General features: G+C 35.9%; 1 protein-coding gene across 1 annotated transcript in view; it reads left to right on the forward strand.

The window, feature by feature from the left end:
- LOC149067656 (uncharacterized) overlaps positions 1–26021 on the forward strand; it is a 43213-nt gene that overhangs the window by 5359 nt on the left and 11833 nt on the right. Inside the window, exons 2-5 of the mRNA XM_089252418.1 lie at positions 5540–5685; positions 8647–8785; positions 13498–13752; positions 16147–16326. Coding sequence (XP_089108544.1) covers positions 5540–5685; positions 8647–8785; positions 13498–13752; positions 16147–16326 — 720 coding nt within the window. The remainder of the gene's footprint in view (positions 1–5539; positions 5686–8646; positions 8786–13497; positions 13753–16146; positions 16327–26021) is intronic.

Below are 26021 nucleotides of genomic sequence, written 5' to 3' on the forward strand. Positions count from 1 at the left end.
GAGGATGTGGATAAGATATTTTCCCTAACGAACTTGAGGCGACCACTGGTAGACAGTGCCTTCATTTCCAACCCATCTCAATAATGGCAGTAAATTGCAATATGGCCAGGTTTGGTGAAGTAGCAAAAGATCCCAGTCTAGGGGCCCTGCTTTAGGATGTGACGACCACAGATGTTCAATTATTGCGGAAACAATTACAAATTTATGCTTATAACAAATTTTTATTTCTGAATCTGGGTGTGCTCTGCTCCTTGCAACAACCCGCTTTTCCGAGTCTGACACCATTTCATCATCAGTCAGACCTCGGTATAACGTCACACCTGAGGACCGAATAAATATGACTTCATTAACAGGGTGATTTACTAACGAGTAAACGTTTTGCCAGTTAAGCTAGCAGGACTTTAAGAAACTGACATTATAGGCGTGTTGACGTTAAGAGTGGTTGAATATAATGTAGTAGTAAATAGTGGTGTAATAAATAGTGGTTGTATATAAATATATAAATCAATCCTGTATATGAATGATTCCCAGAGGGTGAGCCACATGGCTCTCCCATGAAGGAAGGTCCCACAGAGCTCCTGGCTGAAGTCTCGGGAGGACTTTTTTTCCAGTTTTTTACCATATAAATTCACAACAGATAGGGGATTGGGAAATCCTGCCCTGATACTCACAAAACATCTCAATCCAGAAGCCTTGTTCGATGACGTGGGGGCCCATTGCTGAGAGATACTTTGCAGATAAATTATATTGAATGTACAGTATATTGTACTGCATTCTTATAGGGCTGTGATTTCCAATCTGTTTGTTGCAGCACTTTCTGGGTGCTGTGGACAGGGCCGTAACCAATAGTGCAGATTATTGCTGTCCAGTTGGGGGAGAGGGCTAAAACAAATGCAGTTTTACATCACATCCACAGTGTAAAAGTCGATGACTTTGGAAGACAGTTTTGTATCCCCTAATATTTGCCATCCTCTCAAAATTGCTGCCCAAGGCCAAAAGTTTTTGTGAAAACATCACAGCGTTTTACACGCCGCACGTTATTTTTCTGCAATGACTGATGAAATACTGATATTCAAATAAAACTTAATTTCTTTGAAATTTATTTTCCTGTTCCCTGGGCCGAGCCATTTGAGGCCCCTCCCAATAAATTTTGTGAGGGAACTGAGCCCCCCCCCCCCAATAATTCTGAAAAACAATGCAATGCAACCTACATGGCTCCCACATGTGTTGACATGGTCCCACATAGGGCCCCAGGGCTGGAGCCCGGAACAATTATTATTTTTGATTTTTCATGATATAAATTCACTATAGAAGGGATCGTGAAAAATTTGGTTCGGAGGGACCGACAAATATTCCAGCCTGGGGGCCCTGCACCAAGATGTCAAGATGTGGGGGCCATGGCACCCTCTCTCTCCTGCGTACGCGCTTCAGTCCCGTATATTCGGGACGACCAGCAACTTTCAACCCCTTTCTATGTTTTCTTCATGTGGGTGATCCCCCACATTAATGGGGCTGACAGGGCCCCATCCCGTGAGCCCGGGATGATTGTCATTTTTTTTTTACTTTTCACGCTGTAAATTTACTATGTAGGGGCTCGCCAAAGATCCCAGCCTTGGCACCCTGCTACAGTATGTGAGTGCCATGCCACGACGTATTGCGATTAAGCTCTTTACGGGGGCAATACATCCAAATTAATTTTATTAATCAATTAAATTATTTTTGCGGTGAATAAATACTCAAAAGCGCATTTTTTTGGTTTTACTAACAACGCGATTCAGAAAAGATGCCAATAGGAATAGAAATTTCACGGCATGTGATGGTAATGTTGCCTCTCGATATAACACACACAATAATCCCTCTACAACGATATTTTTTCTTGTTCCGCAATCGTTATATCGAGGTTTCACTGCATTTCATTTAGCTATTGTTTATTTGTCTCGGTGTTATTAGTCATACAGTATTTTGTCAAAAAAGTTTCGGCCCGGGCTCCCGAACTCGATAAGTAAAATATGGCTCTCGGAGTGTACTTGTTTCGGTTTCGATCATTATTGGCCAATTTTTTAACCTTTCTTTTCCTCCTGCATCGTCTGGAAGCCTCCTTCCCGAAGGGTCACGTTCAAATAAAAGAAGTGTTCCGGATAATTTTTCACAAGACTTCGATGTTGCAAAACAAGAAGCGGTTCCACGGACAAACACAGATTTATTTACAGAACAGTAATTTACACGTATTTACAAGCTAATCAGAGAGCTAACAACTTTCTCGCAAAGTTTAAACGCAACTGACTTCAGCAATAGAGTCTCTTTTAGCCTGTCTAGCCTCTCTCAGTCTGCCATCTTGTGAGCGCCACGGTAGTTATAACCAGGATAGAAACTTCGAGAAAAAGAACATTCCACAAAATTCTATTTCACAGTTTCCTAGTCGGCGGCGCTACCGGAGTGGAGGGGCGGGACATTCTAGATTTTTCTCTACACGCCCCGCCAGTTCTCCGCCAATCACATGTCGCTGCGCGTAGACCGAAACCGGTATCGACTGATTTCGACATTTTGAGAGCCATCGAACGAATCGCGCTATCTATCGTCGAAAGTTCGTAACAGAACAGATGCTTCTCTGAGTTTTCCAACAGCGGGAACAAGAAAGGACGAAAGCACCTCCACCCCATATCGTCTCCAGATGCCATCCAGCGATGCATGCCTTCGGGCAGCTACGATTGGCACCGAGGGAGAATGATAATTGGAGATCGAGTGTCGTCGTTGACCGTGAGAAAAATACTACAAATTATTACAAAAAAAGAAAGCCAAGGACAAGTCGATTGCGATTTTAAAAAAATATTAAAATAAAATTTCGAGCAGATTTTTTTTACTAAACTCTTTTTTGGGCAATTTTTTAAATAAAAAAATTGTTTTTTTCCGAGCCAAATATGGGAAACGTATCCATGCGAATTTTTCGGGGGCTGAGGCGGTCCTTCAAAATTATTGGAGAGACTTGGGCCCATGGGCCGGATACAAGTTTACGCCTATGGCTCCTTGGACCTTTGAAGACCGGATACACCCCGCTTCACAACTTATCGAAGATATCGAAGCGTACCTGGAGGACGGGTGTGTGGTGGAATTTTTTTTCTTCATATAATCAACACTCGATAACGGCGGATCATAATAAAAAATGAACTATAAAATCAACATAATCTTCTGAAGTTTTCGAGGAGTCGAGGTTCTTGGTTCTGGTCGAAAGGCTCCTGAACCTTTGAAAAATTACATAATTTATTTCTTATTTCCTTTTTTTAAAATCAATATTATAGTTCATTTGTTGTTTATTTGATTCTATGTTCTACTCCCACCCCCAGTTAAATTTTGTTGTAAAGAGGCTCGAAAAATGTTTCGGCATCGGCCCTCAAGATCTGTTATGAATAGACATTTAGAATGTACTGTTTTTTTCCAATATTTTTCAAGAAAACATTGGGAGGGGGCTGAAAGTTATTGGTTCTCCCGTATATACGGGATTCAAGCGTGTACGAAGGAGAGGGAGGATGCATTGCAATGGTTTTTTCAGTAATTACTAGGGGGAGGGCTCAGTTCCCTTACAAAATCTATTGCGGGGGGGGGGGGAGCTCAAATGGCCTCAACCTCGAGGTTCTGGCACCCATTCTTCATAGAGTGTATTTTTTATTTTCGGTTTCAATATCATTGCTTTCCAATTTTCAACCCCCCCCCCATGCATCTTTGGGCTTCTTTTCGTGTCGGCGCCATGCTTCCCCCCCGGTCGCAGTGAACAAAAGAAGAGACACTCAGTCTTTGCCAGGCTAACAAGAAAGACCCCTCCCTACTGAAAGAAACTTCGTCAGTCGTGAATTCTGGCAGTAAGGATTGGCACCGAGGGAAGGCGCAATTAGGGATTGAACGGCAGGGAAGAAATGAGATAAACGTATTGTCATGGAACATGAAAGCCGAAGACCATCCAGAGTTTTAAAAGAACTAAAATTTTGAGCAGATAGTTTCCATTTACTAATTCATAATTAGGACAACTTTTGGTTAAAATTTTTTGTTTCATCATTGCAAAATGAGGAAACCATATTCATACGAATTTTTGGGGGAAGGGCTGAGCCGGGTCTTCAAAAATGTTAGGGGGCGGGGGGAAGGTTGGGCCCTTGGGCAAGATACAAGTTTACGCCTATGATTGTAATTTGTAATTATGTAATGATTAGAGATGTATATAAAAAAAATGTCCCGTTCTAATCTGAATGTATGGTCAAGTAATTCTACAAATTTTGATTTAGAAGTTTAAAAGCCGAAATCTTTCGGCACCATAGAAACTCCAGCCGATTTCACAAAGTAAACAAACAAACGGTCCAGAGGAGGAATATCGAAATTGACTGCAGAAGCTGTGGTTCCATGGGTTTCCTTCCGATCATACAATTCCATATTTTTCGGGAATTGGTTAACTGATTTTCCAAATATTTTAATGATTTTTTAAAGTCTATATTTAGTTATTTATTATCATTCGATAATGGTATACGTATCACTTGGAAAGATGATATTATTGTGGTTTTGTATAATCTCAGGTATTGTGATGTCATTTGATTTCTTTTACGTAATCAATAAATATTTTGACTTGTCATCTCGTGTTAAGAAAATTTCAAATCAACGGAGATTTAATTCGTTCATTTCAAAATATGATTGTGAAAATGAATGATATCATATATGAAGGGAATCAAAGAAATTATATTTTAAAGAGTATCATCATTACAGGTGAACCATAATTGTCATAAATTTTTTTGACATTGAAATATAGTCTCTAAAATTCAGTAATTTTCACTTTTCAGAAATTAGACAATATTATTTTAGATTTCAGATCTAAACACTATGAAGTGCTCATTCAGTATTTTCCTTATTGATTCATCTAGTAGCAAGTAGAGTGACAACTCCAAACTATTTTAACATTGTTTAACTTATTCAAATTTATTAGTTCAGTTTTTGTTTCCCAATCCACTTATTCAGTGTCACTAAATCAATGTTTGTCTTTGTTCTCATGGTTCTGACTGCTGAGCCAACCTACACATGCTCAGGTTCCTTGTAGAGTAATGAAAAATTCACCTGTGGCTTTACTTGTTTTTATTTTCCACCCACACATAAACCAGTTGCAACTGCATTGCAGCAAGCTTCCCACTATACTGGATCTGGGAGATGTGGCACAAGTTTTTTGATGTTAAAAAAAAAAGGATCCTCTCACACAGCTGTTTTGTTGTAGCGCTTGTAACCTGTCATCCCATCCACATTATGCGGGAGCTCAGCAAATTACTCAAGAACAATGCATAGCACACTTGGTGTGTATCCGACTTGAAATGTCACAATGAGTTTAACAACCGTATATTTTAAGAAATAAATCTATTTCTACATTCCAAAAAAAAAAAATTTTTTTTCTTATGTATAAGAATGGATTTTTGTTTACATATACATTCATTCCTTCAAAATTTTATGTATTTAAATATCCTAAAACTCATAGTGTTTACTATAATTTCATTGTTTTTAATTTCTCTCTTTGCAGTATTTATGAAAATGTCAGTTGTTAGTAGAAATACTGATTGTGAACTGTGGCATTATGTTGAAAATTATTTGAAGGAGCATATGGCTATTAATGTTTGTGAGCCTGATCATCATTGTACTGGATTAAATTGCGATGGAGTTATCATGGTAAAGATTTTCCAAATTTTAAAAATGATTTTATTAATTTGTTATTTATAATGCTTATGCATAATAAAAAGTTTCATGAAAAATTTCTTATCAAACAGTCTGCTGAAAAGTGTGGGGGGACAAGAAAATTGATCCTTGTTCATTTTGTACTTTACTAGTGTTGTTCAACAAATTTGAAGTTATTTAAAAATGTTGTTTAAAGAAGTTATATAAAAGAATTATTTAAAATATTTAACCTTTCTCTTCTCATAAGGTTAAATATTTAAATTTTTCACAAAGCTAACAATACTCCAATACCATCATTTGGCAGCTTCTGGGAGATAATTGAATATAGGAAGTCTAACACATTTTTTAAAGCATCGATAAACAAATTAACATAAACTAATCTATTTCATAGCCCCCTCTTTCTTACTTTAATAATTATGGTTTTTAAAAATTTCAATGACTTCTCTTAAAAATCACAAGGCTGTGATTTTTAACCCTTCCAATGTTTCTGACATAATATTACGTCAGCAGTTCTATGGAAGAAATACAAACATTATTCTTTCGCTTTCCAATGTGTTACACCGATTTGAGATATGAATATAACCTTGAGAAGTTTTTGCTTGAGAAGATAAAAAGTTTTTCACTCAAAATCTTCTTTTCCTTTTCTTTCCCATGCTTGTCTTCACTGGTGGGGGTCGTACATTAGCATAATATCTCGAAGTGAGAGGATTTAAAACTGACTAGGGTGTTATCAAATTCAAAATGACATGTAGTACAATATGAAAAGTGAAGTTATAGAGAATATTGAGAGGGCTCAAAAATATTGTGGGTTGGGGGGGGGGAGGGAAATAAACCCAATATTTTTATAGGTATTATCAAGATAGAGTGGCAAATATTGAATGGGTTGGGCTCACGAACCGGATACAAGTTTACACCTATGATATAATTCAGCATTATATAGTTCTCTGCAGTTCATTAGGGATTGTAGTGGCGACTGCTCAACATGGGGGCGAACCAGTCTTAGGACTAATGTACTATTGATGATGATAGCTCTTTAGCAGGTTGCTAAGCATTATATAGTTACCTGTCCATTATATTGCATCTAAAAGTTCTTTTTCAACAAAATGTTACACTTGAAGATCATTTTCTTATTTTTTATTTGATATGTGTTCCATTCCACATCCCTGATTTGTGCATGATGCTAGAATCTAATGCTCAGTTTAAGTCAAGGGAATTAAATTCGGGGGTGTGTGGAGTGTTTTAGACCTGTGGTGCTTGAGCTTCATGTAAAAATTCTAATTTTGAATGAATTTTTGTATGCTCGGATGCATGGCAAAAACATAAGCAAACACTCCCTAACACAGGGAGTTTTACAATCTGCCGTTCAAAAAACAAAAATCGCTATATTGTACCTATACCTTTATACCTATTGTAATGATGAATATTCAATTATTGACATCTCCTAGTCTCTATATATAGTATCACAACACCTTTTTTTGTTATTGAACTGCTAAAACCTGTTTCTGCAAGTAATCTAAGTAGAATATAAGGTATTCTTTCCTGTTTTCTCAAAAACCCCAAGCTTCCACTTTTGGCGGATACTTGCATTAGGGAGGAAAAAATAAATTTCAGCGAAAGAAGGAGAGAGAACAAAAACATTGGACAGTTTAAGAGAGTTGTCAAATATTTCCAAGCTACTTTTTGTATTTTTTCTAAACTACAAGTTCCTTCATCTTAAAATAAAATTTAAAAAAACTAAAAGTTTTCATTTAATGACTCTAGTAGTTGTGATTATTTTTTAGAGTCATATTATTAAAATAAAAAAATAAAACAAAACCATAGCCTATCAAATTTAGTGCAGGGAAAATCTGTTGCACGTAAATTATATATAAATCCAATGAGAAAGAAAGACACATGTTACAATCATTACCGAGCATTTTTAAGAAATCAACCGACAAATATTACTATGCATATATAGAAAGATAAAACAGATTTTAGTACTGTTTATATATTTTTTAAAGATTAGAAATATATAAAAGAAAATATTTCGTACATAGACCTACTTACTTCATTCTGTATTCTACACCTCTTTAAATGAGTTCACTGCCCTACAAAAGTGGCAACAATGGCACCTTCATTAACACTTTAGAGGGTCAGGTGCTGCCAAATACTGATGTCACTAGATGCCCTTCGGAAAAAAGCAAAAAAACTAGCAAGGTATTTAAAAAAAATTGAAAGATAAATTTTGGAGACATAAAAAATATCATTTACATGATTTCAAAATTTTTGGCAAGATCATTCATGGCATAATAAGGCTACATTCTTGGCAACATTGTATATAAGCTTATCTTCATTTCAACTCAGTATTTGCAATCATACAGTATATTTGAGTGTAGCATTGAAAAGGGTCTCTAAATGTGTGGCTACTGTGAAAGAAAGTCACATTGAACTATGCATATGAAGGGAATTTTTTTTCCCAGTTAGCTCGCAAACTGGTTGGTGCATATAGGAATGAATTTGATATGATGGTCATCGGGTTACCAAATAACTCTGGCATATGAAATCTTGTCAAATTATCAAAACAAGAAAACATTTACATAAAATGAAATTTACCCACTGGAAACTTATTATGTACTGTAAATTTATACTCAAGCAATATCTATTCACGTAAAATCATATTTTAACAAAGTTATTGGAGAAAGACTTTTTTCACAAAAAAAAATAAAAATAAAAATAAAAACACATTTTAATGGGGGGGGGGGGATATATATATATATATATATACACACACACACATATATATATTCTAAATTTTTATTGACATTTTTTCCAGATTGTTCTGAGACTTATGTTGCAGATTTAGGCATATTCTGCTTTGGGAGGGGGGTAGTTAATATGAAATTTTTCATGAAAATATATGCATCCTATCAATCCAGGTCAAGGAAAGGTAAATCACAGATCATTTTTTTTTTGTAGGGTGAAAATTTCCATGGTGGTATTCAGATTGAACATTGTAAAATACCTGCAAGCATCAAACTTTCTGCTGATGTTCCCCAGTTGGGCATACATCACTGGGAACATTCCTTTATTCATGGCGAAAGATTCAAAATAACAGGTTGTTTTTCCTTCTAAATTGATCTTTGAATACTATGTTGTGTAATTCATAATAAAAATCATATGCTTATTGCAATCAACTTTGAAAAGCGAAAAAAAAATTTAATTTTATTTCACAAAAGCTTGACAGTGTGAAGAAAGATGTAATGATAATAGATGACCATGTATTATATAGTATGCCTATCAAATTTTAATACCAAAAATTTTCATTTTTCCACCTGTAAATATTCATTGTTTTATACCTTACAAGTCTATTGCAATCATGAATAAAACACTTATAGTTTTTCAGTGGTACTTCAAAAGTTTTATTTAAAATCTTTATCTACCATACCATGAAATTTACTTGCATAAAAAATTAAATTCTGCATTTAATTGCATCTAATATGCCCTTGAATCTAACACACACTTTATTTCTCAGCTGCAAAAATGCATAATTTTATTTATACATCAGAACTTGGTTCAAAGTCTATCACTTTAATCTCTTTACAATCACAGGCGTAATATTGCATCCAAACACCAGTGAAATAAGTTCCAACAAGTTCTCTGTGTTTTCTTTCCTCTCTTTTTACCATCGCAAAGTTCTACAGGAACCCTATCTATGGAAGTTTTTCTTTCCCTCCTTTCTTCCTATACTAATGTTAATGATTTTTCACACATATAATGTGTCTTTCTACTATACTGCTCAAAACAATTAGGGGAGCACATGGTTTTAACAAAATTACGCAAAGATGTATACCGATAAGTAACATAAAATGAATCATCCATAATTTAAAGCCTAGCAGGAAACGGAAGAAGAAAACTTCATATGCAAATCAAAGTTCATGACGTCAAAAACCAGAAAAACGAGATAAGGGCAGAAATCGGGATGTTGCAGAAACGTCTGTTTTACTGCCGTAACTGTGAAATTTGATTGCGCAGTATTTTTTTTTGAGACAAGGTGACTTGTCATGCGCCACTACAGCAACTGATGACCGGTATGTACGGTTAACAGCCCGTCGAAACAGAACAGAGAATGCTACACAGCTGCAAAGACGGTTGCTCTTGGCAACAGGAGGAAGGGTGTCCAGCCAAACAGTACGTAATCTGCTTCATGAGAGAGGGCTCTATGCACGTAGGCCAATGGTCTGCATTCCGTTGACCCCACGCCACCGTGCGGCCCGAAGAAGATGGGCTGCTGAACATCAAGATTGGGAGCAACATGATTGGAGCCAAGTGCTGTTTACAGACGAGTCCCGATTCAGTCTGGAGTGTGAAACCCGACGTGTTCTGGTATGGAGGGACAGGGGCACTCGAAATAACCCCGCATTCGTTCGTGAAAGGTCACAATACAGACGAGCTGGTTGGATGGTATGGAGTGGAATCAGCATAGGCGGACATACAGACCTGCATATCATTCGGAATGGCACTTTGACGGCCCGAAGGTATGCAGACGAGATACTGCGACCACATGTCATCCCTTACGCTGGAGCCATTGGAGATTCCTTTGTTTTTCAGGATGATAATGCCCGACCGCATAGAGCTCGTCTGGTGGAGAACATGCTTGAAGCTGAAACAATACAGCGTATGGAATGGCCAGCGTGCTCTCCTGACCTGAATCCAATCGAGCATGTTTGGGACATGCTCGGACGACGCATTGCTGCGCGACCAAGGCCGCCTGTTACTGTCCGAGACTTGCAGATTGCACTTCTTGAGGAGTGGAACAGTATTCCCCAAAGTCTGATCGATAACCTCATCGCATCCATGGCAAACAGGTGTGCAGCAGTCTTAGCTGTTCGAGGAGACCACACGCCCTATTAAAACTCATGCATCATGTCTAAACAGTACTTTTTTTTATCGTTTACATGTAACCAAATTGTTGCCCTAAATCATCTTTTCATGTTTTTTCCATATTTTCAAAGAATTAAAGCTTAATTCCAAATTTTTTTACATCTTTTTTCTGTATTGCGCATTGTATGCTATCCATTGTATGCCAATACGTGGCTGTCTCGCACGGTTTTCTTCACTTTTTTGCTTGCTCCCCTATTTGTTTTGAGCAGTGTATATACATGTGAGAGCAAAAGAGAACATGTATGGTAAGGGTAAAAAGAGAACTCTAAAAAACCTCTCTTATCTACCTTATCTATTATACTTTTCCTTTTATACAGTAGACTCTCGATAATCTGGCCCATCCAGTAATCCAACGTTTTTAGGTAGGTTTTCTTCGATCATAGAAGAGGAAAACATCTCACTGTATGTCTGTGTGCAGAAGTTTACATTATTTAAATGGGCTTTTTCAATTGATTTCCAGTAATCCTTCGATTTTGATAATCCATCACATTTTGGTCTGACATGTGCCGGATTAGCGAGAGTCTACTGTATTTTTTCTCTCCCCTTTCTTCCTTTTACTAACGTGCGATTAGGTTAAAACAAGGTTACCAGATTTATCGCTGATTCATCAAATAGAGATAATCCAAATTTCTTGCCGAAAGCTTGTACGTGAAGAGTGGTTAATGCCACCCTACCTATAATGTCAGACTTTAAAGGTCACTGCCTCCGTAATTTATTCATACAAAATTTGTATGAATAAAAAAAGTAAATGAAAGCTTCAGCCCATCTAATTGGCAAAAGCAAAATACAGTAGAACCTAGATTATTTGGTGGGTATTAACCGGGCAGTGGATTAACTATGCATGAAAATTTTAATTTTATACTAAGCTCTTCCCTATTTGTGTTGTTGTTATAGGTGTATTTTATTTCATGGTAACGTAAGATTTTGTGAAGGTGGTAATGAAAAAAAAACATTTTCACTTCGTAGAACTGGATTTCTTCATTCTTTCATAGAACTATCCTCACCATTCTCAGAGATCCCATGTCAACGCTTTAAAATAACAGCCTCCATATGTTCACATAAAGCACCTATTCACATGAGACATGAGAACCAGACATTTCCCTTATTTTATGGAGGCGATCCATATGTGAAGATTTACAGCCAATTACAGGTGGTGCTGGAAAAAAGCTCCTCATGCATAGGAGGAGTTGTTCGAAATGTATTGCTTTTTCAACAACTGAAAGGCAAGGCACAAGGATTCTGCCATCAGTGAAGCCCAGTATAATGATATTGTGGCTACATAACAGCAGATATTAATGTAATTTTATTCATTAGACTTTTTTGATGGATAATAAAATTTATATATGCTGGATAGTCATTTTGAACAGGTAAAATACATAAATACTTTATTTTTTTTGCAATTTTGTTATCTTAAAATACTTTTTTCACTCCTGGCAGTTTAACCATGTTTTTCAGTTTTCTGTGTTCCTCTTCTCCACCATTTGCCCAGATAATCAAGGTTCTACTGTACCTACATATTTGATAAATGTTATAAAACTATTCCATTTTTTTCATACATCCGTTATGTTCTTGTCTGACAAGAAGCACCTTCAAAAATTTTGCTGCTGGAAAAATTGGACCTTGATGTAAAGAAACAAAATAAGAAAATTATTCTTTTCATTGGCAATGTCAAATAAAATTATATATATATTTTTATTTTCATTTCATTTTAATGTTGAATTTAAGAAGCTTATCTTTTTGTACAATAAATATTAATTTTTGTAATTACTATCAATCCTGTGCTAATAATAAATATATTAATGATACAACTTAGCAAATTATGTGTTCCGTGCATAATCAAATATCCTACTTAATCAGATATGTGCTGTAATTGTGGATATTCATAAAAGCTGGGCCAACAGTATCTTTTTTTTTGCTGAACAAAATGACTTTATTGAAAAAAAAATTGGATAAAATGAATAAGACATATAAATAAAATTATTTGAATGCTTAAATATAATATAATGGTGAAAGTGAGCATAAAATATTCATGTTAGAAAGCCTCATAACATATAAATAGCTTACACACACTTATATGGCTCAGATGAATGAATGACAAATGATGTATACCAGATTGTGTAAATAATGCATAATGATTAGGGGATGCCAAGATATGAAGTGGAGACATCTCAAAATTTTCTCTGTTTTCTATCTTCTTCCCTTTTTGTTCTCATGCCAGTAATATTTTTTAACTTATCAGTTTGAATTGTGTTGTTGCTTTAATTAACGATAAAATCAGGCGTGATGTTTTAAAAAAAAAACATTTTGCGTGTTCATGGAAAGAGGTTATCTCCCACTTAGAGGCACTCATTTTGCTGCCTTCCCAAGTGATTCTTGAAAGGCTTGTTTCTGACTACATGCTGCACCTGGAGTTTGGTTGTCGTTCCTCCAGGAACTATGGTACTTTGAAATCAGTGTCCATTCTTTGTAATGATCGAAGGACATGCTCAGCCTCCTTAGAATATATCACCCAAATAGCAAGACATGTGGTAAATATTGTTACACAGACAATTTTTTTCTCATATAAGATTTACATTTCCCCCATTTCGAAGACAAATATTTGAGGGAAAAACTTTTATTATAATCAGAGTGGATGCATTAATTTAAAATTATAACTTGTTGTTGTATGGATTTATATAATTGAGCAAATATATTTACTTTTGTTTTTTTAAATTTAATGAATCAGTTTTGATATTTAAGACTAGAAATTGATATTTATAAGATTTTAAAATTGAAAAAAATTTACAAATTAGTAATGAGCCAGATTCACTGAGCAAATTGTGCCAATATTTGTTCTTTAGTTGTAATATTTTACAGTTGTTAACTTTGTTGTTAATATTGTTTCAGATGATGTTGGTGGAGAAATAGCTATACAAAAAGGAGTTAACAGTCTCATTGTTAGCCTGAAATTGAAACTGTTTAGCAATAAACAACAGCATTTACCTCTTAATATAAGCACATATTTGGAAAAAAATATTCTGAAAGATGCTATAATTCCAGTGCCTTCATGTAATAATGGAAGTCATGTAAATGAAAACATCACGTTGGAAGTAATATCACCAAGTTTATCCAAATCCACATTGCATCAACATAGGCCTGAAAGTAAGCAAGCAGCCAGCCTTCTTTTTTATCTGTTTTGGTGATAATATTTCTGATAAATGCAGTGAAACCTCTATATCCCACCGTAGCTGCAGTGGTGGTTGGCTGAAGTTGGTTTCCTGTGGTTCCCAACTTTGAGGCACAAATGTGAGCTGATCTCCCCATTGAAAAGTTTCGCCACAGAGAGCAACAGGCCTACAAGGATACAATTATTCAATCATTACACTTCACTCATAGTAAGAAAAAACTGGTGGCAGATGGCAGGACTACACATAACTAGCATTACATAGAAAAAGTTTACGCTAGGTTTCACTACACGTACATTCCACCATGTAGAATATGGGAGACGGAACATGTAAGGTTTAGTAGTAGTAGTGAAACCTCTATAAGAAGCCAGAAGCCACTGGTGTGTTTTGGGGATAGTTTTCTTCAGAATGAACAATGAGTTTCATATAGACATATGTATGTGGTAATTTTTTTTAACGAGAAATAATTATGAAAAACAGAAAAAAGACAGCTTTTCATAAAGATAATTTTGATTAAAAAAAAAACCACACTTCTGAGTTGTGTTTATTTTATTGTTCAAAGAGTTACCTGATGTCCTACTTATAAAACTTCACTCACAAAAGAATGTGGAAAAATATTTTTAACAAAATAAAGAACATTATTGAGATAAAACAAAATAGTAAGGAATAAACCGTGAAAATCTTAATGCATTTTAACCAACTATGAGAGTGCCATCTTCAGAGTATATAATATAGGGCCTATATACATCGTTATTACATGGTTACCAGGAAACGCACTTGAGTTTTCTACCAACTCCTGGTTACTCAAATGGCACCCATAGTATGTCAAAATATGTTACAATTAGTGGTTTTTTTCCTTGCTGTTTGTCTTTATCATTGGTTCATCTTCTTTATTGTGTTAGTATCAGGCAAAGGATTTCAATTTTTTCACACAGGTTTTTCATAGTGCTATAAGAAATTTCTATAAGGTGGGATAATGGGGTTTTAAATGATTACATTAGATGTTTTTGGAGGCATTGGAAGCATTTTAGTCCTGTGGGTGGTCATCTTGAGCTTTGTGTAGGAAATTATGATTTCTGAGTTTAGTCTGGAGAGGGATGGAGGCTCAAGAAAATGTGAGCATCCACAACACCCTTGACTCAGATGCCACAAAATGTTGGGATCCCTTTGGGTTGCATAAGACACACAAAAAGATTTTTTAAAATAAGATTAAGTGAATAAATACATTCGATGGGTTAAACCAGTGGTTCTCTCTCTCAAATTCTTGGCACTCACAACTCCCTTGCCCTATTTGCGGTTCATCTGTGGCTCCCCAGAATAGTTTATTAGATATTGTGCATTCATAAAAGAACCACTTCAAAGCATAAATAGGCATATACATCAATATTTTCAGCTTGTCGTGACACCCCTGACAAAAGTTGGTGATGCCCCTAGTAGCCGCAATGCACACTTTTGAAAAATATTGGGTTAAACCAAGAATGTGATAAATCAACTATTGCTTCACATAGCTGGCAAGAGAGCCATAAATTCAAGTTTGATGAAGTGAGAGTTTTGTATAAAGTAAATTCTCCAGCTTATATACTTATATTTCATCAAAGGCTCATATATTCCGGATATCAAAATGATATTAGTCAGTGATAAAAAAAAATCCACCACAATGATCCACCACAAAATGCCAGTTACACATTAAGTGAAAAAAAAAAAATCAAAAATCACTTTTTTAAATTACTGTGTAATATAAAAAATAACAATCATGAACCATCTAAATGTCTTGTTTTTTTCAATTTAATTTTCGATTCAATTCACTTGAGACAAAAAAATTAGCCAGGGGGTCAAGAGACCCATACTGGTTGATACTTTGCAAGTTTATAATGAATGCAGTTACATATTAGTGAGAGAGAATAAAATATCAACAAACTGAAACAGAGAAAAAAAGAAATATTAAAAAAGCAAAACACAAAAGAACATAATTTTTGCAAAAAGGGGGGATTTAAAAATTAAATTTCAAAAGTAATAATCATATTTTTTGTACTGTGTTTCAATTTAATTTATTTCTATGGTCATTGACCTTGCATGCATTCTCTCAGCCTGCTTGTGCATAAAAATAAAAAAAAATTAGTTGGTGGTTTTTGATGTGGGAAATTTTACTAAATATACAAGAAAACACCTATATAACAATACTCAAGGGACTGGAGAGACATATCGTCATAAAGGAGTTATTGTTACAGAAGAAATATATCAACACTATGAAAAGCGGATCAGGATGAGAGAGTAATTAATTATATAGACAATTATCATTATAGAGGGTATTGTTATGTAGGAATTTCACTGTATTATTTATATGAGGATGAGGGTTGATTTTTTTTTCCAGGACTGGAAATGAGGCTTTCATTGAAAAACTGTACGATAGATACAGCTACTTGTTCTGAAAATGAAATGTGTCATCAGTTGAAAAGGTCGCATCTTGATGGTGTCTGCATCTGCAAACCGATGTATTCCAAAAATGTAGAGGGTGTATGCATATATTCTCCTGAATTCAACATTGATGATGGTAGGAATATCCATTCAAGCTTAGATTTCGAACTGTAATTCCATTTGATGTTTGCTATTCATGATATATGAGTACTTGTGAACATTATGATTGCATGAAGCACACACAAATACACAGTAATTAATGTGATTGTTTAATCAATAAGAATCCAATAATTCCATATTGAAAATGTTTTTTTTATTCATCCTGTATGATGAGTCACCCTTAATGTAAATTTCTTTTATAATCCGAATAATATTTTACCTTATACCTCAAATATTAAGCCAATGGAATTTTATAGTTATTTCTTATTGAAAACCTTTGTAATCTATCAATCAATTTATGTTTACAGATATCTTTGGTGGTGAAATTTTAAAAATTAGCAATATAATTCGGTACTACAACAAAATGGTTGAAAATTGTTGTCACAAAGTAGTAGATGTAGACTGTTGTCAAAATAATGGGGAATCAACATTAATAACATGGGAAATCATGTACAGTAGAACCTCATTATATTAAACTAATAGGGGATGAAGGTTGTCCGTTTTAATGAAAGTCTGGTTTATAACAATTTTTATAGGGGTGTAATGCAACAGGGTGTACATCAATGAAAGTACAATATTTAGCTATAAAAAGCATTTATTGTGCATCAAATATAAACAAATCCTTCAACATAAGTTGAATTGAAAAAGATGTGTGTGTATACACTGCATGAATCTTAATTTTTCCAACTGGTGGGTGATATGAGTCATGCAGCGGATCCATTTTTACTCGAAAAAACCCAAAAACACTATAATTGCTGTTTAATTGCTTGCTTGGAGATGCTTTTTTTCAATGAACTGATACTTTTTTAAATGCTTAAAAAGAGTTTCATATAGGCTCATCATAATAAAATAAGCATCCTTTATTATTATTATTTTTTTGTTTTGGGTGTAGTTGTAGCAAACCAAATAAATTTATTTTTTTAGTATTCTTGGTAATTCATATTTACTACTACTTTAGGCTTAATACTAGATAAGATAGTTTTTAACATAGGCCTAATATCTTGATATTTTTTCAGGGCATATTTCTAAATTGTTATTTCTCTCTCTCATAATCTAGTTGTTGAGTATTATATTTTAATTAATAATTTCTTTTAATTTTTTCATAGATTTGTATTGCAATGTAGCTTAGGTTATTTCAATTTGTTGTTAATGATTCTCTTTCTGTTATTTGTATATTTATAAGTGTTGTTTTGTTCTGCTTTTTCCCTAGCTTCTAGCTTTAGCATTATAGTTAGTATGCCTCGACCTCGATTAGCCATATGTAGGTTTTGCAAGGAGAGGTTTCCCTGATGTAGTAGGATTGTGGCAGATAGTTTCAAGTGTGATGGTTGTTTAGAGTAATGATTCTCAACCGCTAGGCCCTGACATCATTCATACCAGGCTGTTATTGGCAGTTTACTTTTGCTACATTTATTTTCCATTAGTCGTATGTTTGACTGGGCCTTTCACTTACAAAAATAAATGAGACCAGGCTGCAGGCTACCAAAGGCTGAGAACCACTGGTTTAGAGAGTGCTATGTCAAAGCGTTATGGGAGAGACTTATGGTTTTGCAGAACCTGATGATAACAGCCTGTTGACGAAGCCAAGTTCAACCACCACCTGTTGACGAAGAAGTAATCTCCACAAACAATGACAGTTCATAGGGGAAATGGGTGAATGGTCAGGAAGGGGTTCAGATATGGCAGTGATTCCAGTGCTTCCAAAGGGTAGTAGGGATATAGGAGTAAGATCAACCACTTTAACTCAGGCCTGAAGGATATTTGCTCCTCTCTTGAGCTCACATTCTTGGAGTTTTCTGCATTCACCAATAGGTGGCTTTGTTGGGATGTGATTCACCTGAATAGGAGGGGGTCTGGGAGCTTTATACAATAAATAGGCTTAAGTCAGGTTTTTTACTCCCAGAGACTACGTGAACAGGAATGGGGGTTAGTTATAAATATAAGGACCACAACCAGGGCCATCTTAAGAGCATTGTAGACCCCAGGCCAAGTGATTTTTCCGAGACCATCTGTGGCAAATCCCACTCTTGAAAATTTCAAGCAGATCACAGAGGCTTCTCTTCTCTTGAGGCCCCTGGGCTGTGTCCAGTTGGGCCCATGCGTTACGATGGCACTGGCCACAACAGGCAAATTGCCCAACAAAGTGACTAAAAAAAATTTGCCCATAAAAAAATATGGATGTCAAATATAACCACAATAAAAGCATATAACGCCAAAAACAGATTAATAGTACACTGCCCATAAAAAAGATTATGTCTGTCTCAACTCTTTAAGCGGTTTTTAATATTTTCCTGATCCGCATTATAACTGTCAATGAAAAGTGTGTTAAGAACTGGAGATATATCCGCGGACTGAAATAAAGCAGATCAAATTTGACAAGATATCTCGGGATTGCTGCTATAAGAGTTAACTAAGTATGGATAATTTCTTGATTTATCCAAGTATGTCTATCATACTTCCTTCTTTTCAAACATATCAATTGTGTTAGAATTCACAACCCCAGAGGTGAGCCATTCCATTTATTGACAACCCTATTAGGGAAAAACTCCTTGCAACACCGTAATCTAGAATTGTCCCTTACTAATAAACTATACTGGTGACCCCTTGTCAAAGCAATTGATTGACGGTGTATTAATAACTCATGGTCCACCCTATCCATCTCATTGAAAACTTTGAAAACTTCTATCATATCCCCCTGACATATTTTTTCTTCCAATCTAAACATATTCAAGAAGTCAAGTCTTTCTTCATAGCTGAAGACTTGTGTGCCAACAAGAGCCTGCTAGCTTTTCTTTGCACCCCCTCAGCCAACTCTATGTCCCTCCATAGTTATGGTCTCTAAAATCTTATTGCATACTCCAGTTTAAGATGAACTAAGCCTTGGAAAAGTGGAAGAATGACTTTAAAAGAATGTGGATAGATCTTTTTTAAAATGAAACCGAGCATTTGATTAGCTTTTTTGACCACCACTGAACAATGTTCAGAAAACCTGAGCTGCTCAGCAAAGGAGGTTGGTTACATATGACTTCCTCTTTCTGAACCCATGATGATTATCCGACAATATATCTCGTCTATCCACTTCACCAATTGCCTTTTGATAATAATTTCCAAAATTTTCAAGAGAGGGCTCGTCAAATTCACTGGACAATAATTTGAATTTGGTTTCTCTACTACCCTACTTCTACTACTCTACTTCTTTTTATTTGCATATACTTATCTGAAAATCATGCAATGTGTATTTCATATAATTGCACTCCTTGCGGTTGCCAAAAATACTACAAATTGTGTGAAAGTTTTGTTTTGACATTTGATTTTTTTTAAACCCCCTCCCCATGTTTGTAAAACTGTGTGTATGTGTTTTTTTTTCTAATATTTAGTTTTTCCGTTTTAGTTTGTTGATGTTGTTTACTAATAAGTAACTGTGTTCCTTATTATTCATTTTAAATTTGCAATGTATCATCCAGTATGGGTCTCTAGACCCCTTGGCTGATTTTTTTTATTTCATCTTATATTTATGTAAAAAAAAAATAAAACAATAAACAATACCCTTTTTTAATATTAGAACCACATTAGCAAGCTTCCAATCCCCTGGGACGATACCTTCAGCAACACTACTTTGCCAATGTGGTGGTCAAGTGGACATAGTGACACAATTCCATTGTAAGGACTAGGGTTCGAATCCCACTGTCGGCACAGTGGTGGTCGGGAGAAGTTGGTTTTCTGTGGTTCCCAACTTTGACGCGCAAATGCTAGCCGATCTCCCCATTAAAAAGTCTCACCACAGAGAGCAACGTGCCTACAATGATACAATTGTTACATTTTACTGATAGTTAGAAAAATTGATGGCAGGTGGCAGCACTACACTTAACAAGCATTACACAAAAACAAACTTCATGTTAGGTTCACTACACGCACACACACATTCCAACATGTACCAATTCATTAGAATTTCAGCAGAGGAATATGAATGAGGTGCATGCATAGTTTAATAGTAGCAACACTACTTCTGTAAATCTGTGCAATTGGTCCCAACAGTTCATTTGTACATTCCCTAAGGATCCTAGTGTACATATCATCTGGTCCTGGTGCTTTGTGTGCCAAATCGAATAGTTCGTTCTAAATGTTTCGTTCTAATCATTCTAAAACATATAGTAAGCTTGCACATACTATACATTTTAGAAACTTTAGTACTTCCACATCTTCTACCTGAATATCATTGAAGGCTTTATCATCCCATGACACGTGTATTTTGGATATCACCTTCTCTATTAAAAACTGATGAGAGAAAGTCACTGAAAGCACTACACATGCCTACATTGCTCTCTTCCCTAGATCTTTCTGTAGATGTGGCAACTGTCCCCTTACATCCATTGTTGATGTATCTGAAAAATGATTTTGGGTCAGCGTCAATGTTATCTGCTAGCCTAGATTCAATTTCCTTTTTACTTTCCCTAATCCCCCTTTTCAATGCCCTTTTTTTCAGTAAATGATGACAGGTCACTTCTTCCACTTTTGTATTATCTGAATGTCTTCCTCTTTTCAAGATAAATATTATGCACATTATCTGTGAACCAGTGGAGGTGCCTGAACACAAAGGGTACGACATCGTGCAAAACAGAGGAGAGTTTTGTTCAGAATTCTTCCCATTGACCAACAACACCTACGGATACCAACCCGTCTCTGAACACTAACCCTAACCTTTCCTTCAAAAGTTTGAAGTTGGTTCTTCAAAAACAAGGAACCATTCTTTTATTCTTCAGTTTATCCGCTAAGAAGTTACAAAAAGAGTTAATCAGTGATCACTAGAAGAAAAGTTGTCTCCAACTGAAACATGTTAAACAAGATCCTCAGAAGTTAATGATAATAAAGACAGTAAAGATAGGGAATTACTTATCTCTGATTTGGATGACTTCTGATTGACACTAAATCACAGGGTAAATGAAAATGTGTTCTAATAAATGCTTCTATCTTGGGTAATAAGAATGATTTTTTTAGAAACTATATATATGATAGCTGTGGAGGGCTTAGACCATGTACTCATCACGTAATCTTAGGCAAACGATGGGGATGAATCCTTCTTACACATCTCTGGATACAATACTTTTTTAAGAAATAGATACAATAGGAAAATGGGTGGAGTCTTGATTTACGTGAAATCATGTGTTTGAAGGCTAGAGAGTGTAACATACAGAGAAGTGATATTGAAACTGCATGGGTTGAGAAAACAAAAAGTGTCAAGCTTATTGTAGGAGTTTGCTATAGCCCACCAAATCTGGATTCAAACTACATCTTCAAGCTTCATGAAGAAATTTCTCACATGTGCAAACACAAGAGGCTAGTAATATTAGGGGATTTTAATTATCTGGATATTGGCTAGAAATCAATGTGAGAGAGAGATTTTCTTAAGTTGGTGCTTGATAATTTTTGTATCAGCAGGTATCAGAGGCTACTAGAGATACCTCTTTTTCATTTGATTCTCACTAGTTTTGAAGATCTTGTTGAGCATGTTTCAGTTGGAGACAACTTTTCTTCTAGTGATCATCAGTTGTTAGCTTTTTTTGTAGCTTCTTGTTTGTGGATAAACCTATAAGCAAAAGAATGGTTCCTTGTTTCCGAAGAAGCAACTTCGAACTTTTGAGGGAAAGGTTAGCAGTAATTTTCAGAGACCAGCTGGAATCAGTGGGAAGAACTTAGAACGAAACTTTTCCCTGTTTTGCATGATGTCATACCCTTTGTTTGTAAAAAGCGAGTTTGTTCGTCCCACCCCCTCTGTGTGTGGTTCACTGATAACATGTGCAATCTTTGTCTTGAAAAGAGAAGAGCATTCAGAGAGCATAAAAATGGAAAAAGCAACCTGCCATCCTTTCCTGAAAAAAGAAGGGCATTAAAAAAAGCAATAAAAGGAAGTTGAATCTAGGTTGGCAGATAATATTGGCTCTGACTCAAACTCGTTTTTCAAGTACATGAATAACAGATGCAAGGGGACCGGTGGCCCCCCTTTCAATAGACAGATTTATTGTAGAGAGCAATGTAGGCATGTGTAGTGCTTTCAATGACTTTTTCGCGTCAGTCTTTAATAGTGTGAAGGTCATTTATTTATTTATTTAAAGATACAAACTACAGGCAAAAGCCCAGTTAGTTTTCATATATGAACACAAGATAAAGATAAAAACATATGTATATATAAAATAAAAATAAGATGAAAATTTAAAAATATACATTGTCATTATTACTGCATCTTAGAAATCGGTACAATGGAGAATTTTTCAAAACATTTTAAAACGATATGGAGGAACATAAAAAGATTACGGCATCTAAGGTTGATTTGTGGGCAATAAAAATTAAAGAGGTTAAGAATATCAGGCGCATCAATATCAAAGTGAAGAGATACCAAAAGTATGGATCAGGGTTTAAGCTACGGTCACATTTTTCGCAAAACGCGAAAGAAAATCGTAGAATGCGAAAGAAGTAGTAGCCACTTTCGCAAAAATGCGTACAGGAGGTACGAAACGAGTAGACATCCAATCATCAATCATTACATTAGCATTGTAGCATTTTGCTAAAGCTTTTCCTCCCATTTTTGCTTTTTTGCGAAAGGAATTTTTTTATCCAGCTTAAACCCTGGTATGGATGTGTCATGGGGCGATAAAGTCCTTAACAAAATTCAAGTGAAAGATGTGGAAGTCCTCTATAACTTCTAAAAAATGTAGGTCCAAGCAATGCTCCAGGACCAGGCGATATATTTCTTAGAGTCTATACAGGAATGTGTTAATGAATTACTGAAACCAGTTGCACAGATTTACAGGAGTGTTGTTGCTGAAGGTATTGCCCCAAGAGATTGAAAACTTGCTTATGTTGTTCCGATATTTAAAAAGGGTAGTAGAAAAGCTGTGTCCAATTGTCATCCAGTGAGTTTGACGAGCTCCCTTTTGAAAGTTTTGGAAATTATCAACCAAAGACCATTGGTGATGTGGATAGATGAGAATATAATGTATTGTCAGATAATCAGCATGGGTTCAGGAAGGGAAAGTTGTGTGTAACTAACCTCTTTTACTTCTATGATCATGTGGCTAAGGCTTTAGGAAAAGGCGAAATCTGGAAATCAAGACAAACAATCAGTCCAACATGGTAAACCAGGGTTGGTAAAAAAACCGGGTTTTTTTGTTTTAAATAGTATTAACATTAAAAACAATAAAATTTCTGAAAAATCATTAAAACTCCTAATAATTAATTAAAATAAAATGTTTATTAATGTAATTAACACTATTTCCATATTAATCAATTAATAAATATTTCTTACATTTTAACAAAAACCAACTTTTGCAATTAAAATTATTTTTTGCTTAACTCAATGACTTACGTTGTGTTTGAAAATTCTTAATGTTATTATTAACCATATAATATAAAGATGTTTTCTTCAGTATGTTTAATTTGGAAGCTATTTTGCAAAAACTATATTAAAAATTAGGTGAATATAATGTATTTAATAAAGCATAAATAATGCAGATTGATTAGCAATGATTTATGATATACAGGGTGATTATATATAACTAAAGTTCCAATTTAAAACACTGTGTGTGTGTGTAGAAGAAGAGCCATTGTCAGAACGACTTGAAAATTTACATGAATATTCCTGAAGCAATGGAATTTTATATGGCAAAGGGGAAAAAATACTTAAAAATGGAAAATTAACAACACTATATTCATCCAACTCAAATTTGGTTGCATAATGAGAACGATGGCCATTCAGGGCAACTTAACTAATAACTTAATTAGCACTGCACGATTTCATAGTTCATGGAAACATAAAAAAAAAAAAAGAAGTAATTGAACAAATAACTGCAACTTACTCAAGAAATGTTAAATATGTTGTCCACCATGTTCTGGCTATGAAGTGAAAGCACAAAAATGCTTATTTAACAGAAGATCAAGAGTGCCATGGTCATGATGTGGATGCACTTGCAACTCACCTTTATTAAACCAAATGCGCCCCACGTTAATATTCCTGAGGAACTTTTCTAACGTATAGGGGACACGCTGGAGTTTGCAATCTGACTTGCTGTTCGTAACATTTTGAGGTATCCCCCCACAGCCAGAAGTTGCAATGGTTAAGGTCAGGTGAACTGGCTGCCGGCCAGATGTCATGTCATCTTGTTATTGTCAAAATGGTTCTTCAGCAGCTTCTTTGCTGGTATTGCAATCTGCATCGTGATAAAAGTTATACTACCCACACACTGATGTTGTTGAAGTGCTGAAATGATGTGGTTACACAAAATGGTATTATCCTGCTGGTCAAGTACAGCGTCATCTAGTTGCACATTTTGCACTTTTTTCTTTTCTTTTGCCAAAGAAATTTTCATGGCTTCAGGAGTATCCATGCAAATTTTCAAGTCATTCTGACCAGTAGTTCTTATTGTATAGTTTTGGAATCAAAACTTCAATTACAATCACCTTGTATATAGATGATTATTTTTCATAAATCTGTTACTACTATACAGCAGTGCCGTCTTAAGGCATGGGCCCACCCGGGCATGGCCAGGGGGCCTCAAGAGAAAAGGGGCCTCACAAAAATGAGATTAGGTTGAAATTTTCAAGAATTTGCCTGGTAGGGCCTCAGAAATATCACTTGGCCCGGGGGCCCATGATGCTCTTAAGACGACCCTGCTATACAGTAGCACTTGATTAACTAGGCTTAACAGTGGAAGTACACTGAAGAGCTAAAAAACTGGTACACCTGCCTAATATCGTGTAGGGCCCCCACTAGCCCACAGAAGTGCCGCAACACGACGTGGCATGGACTTGACTAATGTCTGAAGTAGTGCTGGAGGTAATTGACACCATGAATCCTGCAGGGCTGTCCATATATCCGTAGGAGTAAGAGGGGGTGGAGATCTCTTCTGAACAGCACGTTGCAAGGCATCCCAGATATGTTCAATAATGTTCATATCTGGGGATTTAGGTGGCCAGCGGAAGTGTCTAAAGTCAGAAGAGTGTTCCTGGAGCCACTTTGTAGCAATTCTGGACGTGTGGGGGTGTCGCATTGTCCTGCTGAAATTGTCCAAGTCCGTCGGAATGCACAATGGACATGAATAGGTGCAGGTGATTAGACAGGATGCTTACGTACCTGTCACCTGTCAGAGTCGTATCTAGACGTATCAGGGGTCCCATATCACGCCAACTGCACACGCCCCATACCATCACAGAGCCTCCACTAGCTTGAACAGTCCCCTGTTGACATGTAGGGTCCATGGATTCATGAGGTTGTCTCCATACCCGTACACGTCCATCAGCTCGAAGCAATTGGAACCGAGACTCGTCAGACCAGGCAACGTGTTTCCAGTCCTCAACAGTCCAATGTCGGTGTTGTCGGGCCCAGGCAAGGCGTAAAGCTTTGTGTCGTGCAGTCATCAAGGGTACACGAGTGGGCCTTCGGCTCCGAAAGCCCATATCGATGATGTTTCGTTGAATGGTTCGCACGCTGACACTTGTTGATGGCCCAGCATTGAAATCTGCAGCAATTTGTGGAAGGGTTGCACGTCTGTCACGTTTAATGATTATCGTCAGTCGTCTTATTCTTGCATGATCTTTTTCGGCCGCAGCGATGTCGTAGATATAATTTTTTACCGGATTCCCGATATTCATGGTACACTCGTGAAATGGTCGTACGTGAAA

Source organism: Pholcus phalangioides, unplaced genomic scaffold, assembly GCF_987345545.1.
Source record: "Pholcus phalangioides strain wild (caught in Gottingen) unplaced genomic scaffold, Ppha-v1.0 ptg000029l_1, whole genome shotgun sequence".
Classification (NCBI taxonomy): domain Eukaryota; kingdom Metazoa; phylum Arthropoda; class Arachnida; order Araneae; family Pholcidae; genus Pholcus; species Pholcus phalangioides.